Genomic DNA, 5352 nt, shown 5'->3' with positions numbered 1-5352 from the left:
CTGCCACGTCCTCATAGATGTGGGCATTTGACTGGTGGCTGTGGGCAAACAGCCTCTGCATCTTGGTGTTGTCCAGACTACTATGAGGTCAGTTGTCTCTCCCTCGGACCAGCTGTGGCCCCAGGACACTTCCTGAGGCATCAGGGAGGCTGCCATCACAGCTGCTTCCAAAGGCCTTGGGGCAGGGCCATCCCGGTGGCATGTAAATCAAGGTGACCGCCCAGGGCCCTGTGCTTTGGCAGGGCCCTGCAGAGCCGGGCAAATCAGCTGCGGCCTCTCCTGCAGGGCCCGCATAGTGCTGGTGACTCCGCACTGCCGCTGACAGCTTCGTGTCCAGCCGGCTTCTTCATGTCTGGGCCCCGCACAGGCTGATTTGCCCCAGGCCCCGCACCCTGCTAGAACCGTCTCTGCCTCGGGGGCACAGGCAGAGATTCCAGGTTCCAGCAGGGCTTGACAGAGGTGCCAACTTTGTTTTTTGCTGGTGAGTCCCAATGGGTCTTGAGGTGCAGATCTCTTCTCTGCCTAGCCCCTGGCCTGACTACCTGGCCCTTAGGATCCCAGCCACCTGCTTTACTTAACTTTCCCTTTCCCCAGGTCAGCATGGTCCTCGCTGGGTCTTGTCCTGGCTCCTCCAAGGCTCCTTCATTCAGCCGTCTTGGTCCCATGTCTTCACACATATTGCATAGTTCCCTGCTGCTGGTGCTCTCCCCTTTTCTAGGGGAAGCTGAATGCCAGTCTGTCTTCTGGATTGTTCTTAAATTTCCCGACTGGCCCCAGGCCAATGAGAGCAGGCTCCTCCTGGAATGTCATCCCAGGCCTCCAGAGGAATGCTCCTCTCCCAGATTGCCTCTGGACTCATTTCTTGGGGCAACAGTGGCCATGGGTAACTGGTGCCTCTTGAGTCAATGGGGGCACATACCCCCTTAGCAACCAGTCAGCAACTGTGGGGGGTGTCCCATGGCCGATCTCACTCACCAAAAAGCCGCTGCGGTGCTTCCAGAAGTGCCCACAGCTGCTTCTGGTGGTGGCCCCACTCCCTGGCCAGCGCTTGTGCACCCCCTGGGAGCACGGCCGCTTCACCGGGTGGCCCTGCTCCCCAGCTGGCACTCGCAGGGGGGGCACCAGTGCTCCCACCTGCCCCCCCTGCCAGTCGCCTAAGCAGCAAGTGCGGCTGTCAGGGGATGCACCAGTGCTCTCAGGGGGTGTACATGCACCCCCGTGCACCCCTTATGCATTGCTACTGACAGTGGCTACGTGGCTAGTGGGTGCTGAACACCTGTTAATTTGTTCAGTGGGTGCTTGAGCCCTGGAGGATCCATAGAGTCAGCACCTATGGGGCTTGGCATGTGCCCGCAGCAGAGAAGCACAGTGCCAAGGAGGCAGGCAGCTGGTGGAACAGATCCTGGGGCCAGAGCTTGAGTCTGTGGGCCTGCTGTGGCCGGCATGTACCCACACTTCTTGGGCCCGATGCCCAAGGGCAGGCAGCAGCTGGCACAGGCCCTGAGGATCAGGCCAGGGGTCTAAAGGCCAGGCTGGGACAGCCAAGGAGTCCCAGTCACGTGGCTTTGCCCCAAGCAGGAGACTAGCCCATTGCTGGTCTGGCTGACCAGGAGAAGATTTGTGCCCAAGTCACCATCTACATGTGTACAGTTAATCTACTACCTGCATCTACAGGTACTAGCAAACTGCACAGTAGACTAATTTACTGCACAGTAAATGTCATGCACATGTAGACAGTGACACTTTACTGTACATTAGATTAGTCTAATGTTCAATAAAGCATCTCATGTAGGCATGCCCAGGATGATATATCAAACTCCAAAAGGTGCTTTGCACTAGCATTTCACACATCTGTAATATTAAAATTTGCAGATGCCTGATGCCTTTTGGGATTCAATCCAAGAGCTGTCTTATTTCTTTACTGTCTTATTTCAAGTGCTTTCCCCCAGTTGAAGTTCACACATTATAATTACCGCTAATTCATGATAGGGAAGAGTATGATCCAATCTGAATTCAACTGTAGCTACTGCTGTCTATGGTGACTGACTACTACTTCTGACAGTGGAATAAGGCATTGCGATAAGCCTGACTTCTGTTGTATTACTTTGATCAGAAAATAACAGACAGGTTCCAAGCATCATTTCTTTGTCAACTACTACACATGTGCCCTTCCCTTACCAGTTATGTATATATGCACAAGGATGCTTAAAGCCTAGCATTTCCTTCCACCACAGCAGTATGTGTTCTCATAAAGACAAATTGCTCCCCAAAACAGTTTCTTAATTTGTTCTATACACCCTTGACTAAAATTACACGCATACCCCAATGGAAGACAAGTTCAGCAAGACAATTTGGTACAATCTGTCATCTGTAAAACACAGGAATTAAGCTTAAAATGCCCTTCTTTCCAGCAGTACCTGCAACAGTTTTAACTCCCACCACTATCTGATTCTTTTCCAACTTGTAAAAACAAGTGGACATTAATTGTCTTATTAGAGGGAATCAAACGTAACTCTCTGTCTCTATCTCAAATCCATTCTTGACTGCTCTGGAAGGTTTGATTGGAATGATTAACTGGGTAAAGAGTTTGTTACTTGTAGGTCACCGTCTCAAAAGCAGCCAATGTTACCACTAAGACATGTCACTGTTTGGTGACCTATGACTGGGTTGTCTCAGTCCAGGTTTTTGGGATGTAGGCATATCTTCAGAAAAACTATAAAAGTTGGTAAAAACTAGACTCATTAGTTTCTAGAAAAGCTAATGCATCTCTCTCACTCCTGCTATTTGTCCCAACAGTCGTGTCTGAGGCACAGGTAGGACAGGCTGGGCTGACTGTTTCTAGCAGATAAGAGAATATGGTCTCCTAGCCTGTAAAATCCACACCTTTCATGACACAATCAACCCAGTTGTTTCTTCATTATTTGAAAAATTTGAGCCTAAAAATCAATAATTTGGCTATTTCTTACCCTTAATATTCATAAGGTATCTGACATATTATGTATATTATTTACTAACCTGTGTTTTCCCATCTGGCCTAACCCAGGGCCATGTTCCACTCCGTTCCATGGCTTTTATCTTTGCATTAAGTTTGTGTGCAAGTAGGATCGTTAGGGGCATGCATTCCTCAGTTTCATCAGTGGCATAACCAAACATCAAACCCTGCATTAAAGCAAAAATGAAAAAGAGGCACTTATTTCCATTTTCTGTGCAGAGGAAGAAATATCAGTGCCATGGCATGTGGATATATTATAAGGGCAAATTGCTTAGTTACACACACATCAGTCTTGAAGTGAAACTATCAGACAGCATTCAAGGTATTCCTTTCTTCTAAGAATTTCAGCAATGCCAGTGCCTGATTCTCAAAGAGCAATTCTGCCTTAAGAATCCAGACTAATTAGAGACAATGACAGAGAGCAAGCTCCTGGTGTCTGCAGAGCTTGCATTCCCCAAATGATCTCTACAACGCCTTGCATAATTCAAAATACCACAGCAAATCTTAAGAGCTCGTACTTGCTTGTGCTGACAACTTGATGTGCATCCAAGTCTCACTGAAATCAGTGCATGTGACATTATGCCTTGACCTTTTTGGCAGACAGTAGGGGCAATGTTTAGTTGTTCAAACTCACATGCTTATTCAAACTCATTTGCTCTATGAGACCAAATGGAACTGATTGTAACATACACTGGATTCAACTAACTGTTTAGAATTAAGCCACGTTACCTGATCCCCAGCTCCAATGTCTTCCTCATTCTTGCCATGGTAAACAGCATGTTTAATTTCTTTACACTGTTGTTCTAGAGCTACCAACACTGTACAAGTCTTGTAGTCTAGTCCTGGTGAAGAAAAGTTGAGTAAAATAAAGACTTGCTATTTTGTTTTCTGAAACTGTAATAAAAGCTTCTCTGTATGTTGGTACAGATTCTCAAAATATACTAGCAAAGATGCCAGCTTTTGAGAAACAAGTATGAAGTTTAAAACAGTGATTCTCAACCTTTTGAGACTCAAGACATCCCTTGGAAAATGCCAACTCTTAACTTTCACTCATTTCTTGACTATAGAAAACTAACAGAGCAATTCTTCTGGTGCAAAGAACTCAGGGAGACCACAATAGGTCAGCAGTGGCAGTTTAAGATTTATTGGGGGCCTGAGCAAATAGAAAATTGGAGGCCCAGCAGGGACTCCAATGTGAGGGGCCTTTCCCTCCTGGTGCTGCTGCTGTCACAGGCAGAGCGGGCCTTCATGCCTCGTGGGGGAGGCTGGGTGGACCGGGCCGGCCTGGGGGTGGGGTGGCACATGCTCACCTCTCCTCCCTGCTTGCTGCCCCCCTCCCTCCACCCGCCATGGCTGGAACAGGGCAGAGCCAAGCAAGGCAAGGGCAGATGCAGGCTGCTCACTGTGGGCTCAGGGCTGTCCATCCTGCTGCCTTAGCCCCAGGAGGCCCCCACCAGCTGTGCACCCCCTGCCTGCCTGGCAGTGGGAGGCACAACTCGCTGCCCCCATTGCTGTGGGGGGCCTGCAGGGGAAATCATGCTCAGGGGAAATCAGAATGGGTTCATCAAAGGCAGATCCTGCCTGACCAACCTGATTGCCTTTTATGACCAAGTAACTAAATCCTTGGATGATGGTGTCGCCGTGGACGTAGTCTTTCTAGACTTTAAGAAGGCCTTTGACACTGTCTCTCACCCCATCCTCATCAATAAATTAAGTGACTGTGGCATTGATGCCTGCACAGTTGGATGGGAAAAAATTGGCTGATGGGGCACACCCAGAGAGTAGTGGTGGAGGGGTTGTACTCAACCTGGCAAGATGTGAGCAGTGGGGTATCCCAGGGCTCTGTCCTTGGGCCCGCACTGTTTAACATCTTCATCAGCGACTTGGACAAGGGGGTGGAAAGCACGTTGTGCAAGTCTGCTGATAACACTAAGATGTGGGGCATGGTGGACACACTTTAAGGAAGAGAGAGGCTGCAACTAGATTTAGACAGACTACAAAAGTGGGCAGATGAGAATAGGATGGGGTTCAACATAGACAAATGTAGGGTGCTGCACCTTGGGAGAAGGAATCCACAGCATACATACAGGCTGGGGAGTTCCCTTCTTGAAAGCACAGAGGCGGAGAGGGATCTTGGAGTCATTATTGACTCCAAGATGAACATAAGCTGCCAATGCCTGGTGACCGGGGACCTGCTGGGGACCTGGTGACCATCTATAAACTCACTAGGGGGGACCAGAAGGGTTTGGGGGAGACCTTGTTTCCCCTAGCGCCCCCCGGGATAACAAGGAATAACGGCCACAAGTTGTTGGAGAGTAGGTTTAGATTAGACATCCGTAAGAACTACTTCACAGTCAGGG

General features: G+C 49.0%; 1 protein-coding gene across 1 annotated transcript in view; it reads right to left on the bottom strand.

The window, feature by feature from the left end:
* The window catches only part of LOC102369974 (S-adenosylmethionine synthase-like), a 43828-nt gene that overhangs the window by 18122 nt on the left and 20354 nt on the right, over window positions 1-5352 (bottom strand). The window contains exons 4-5 of the mRNA XM_006019670.3: window positions 3722-3834; window positions 3016-3159 (exon numbers count right to left, since the gene is read on the bottom strand). Coding sequence (XP_006019732.1) covers window positions 3016-3159; window positions 3722-3834 — 257 coding nt within the window. The remainder of the gene's footprint in view (window positions 1-3015; window positions 3160-3721; window positions 3835-5352) is intronic.

The sequence above is a fragment of the Alligator sinensis genome, unplaced genomic scaffold, assembly GCF_000455745.1.
Source record: "Alligator sinensis unplaced genomic scaffold, ASM45574v1 scaffold607_1, whole genome shotgun sequence".
Taxonomy (NCBI): domain Eukaryota; kingdom Metazoa; phylum Chordata; order Crocodylia; family Alligatoridae; genus Alligator; species Alligator sinensis.
This window is presented reverse-complemented; position numbering and strand designations above follow the sequence as displayed.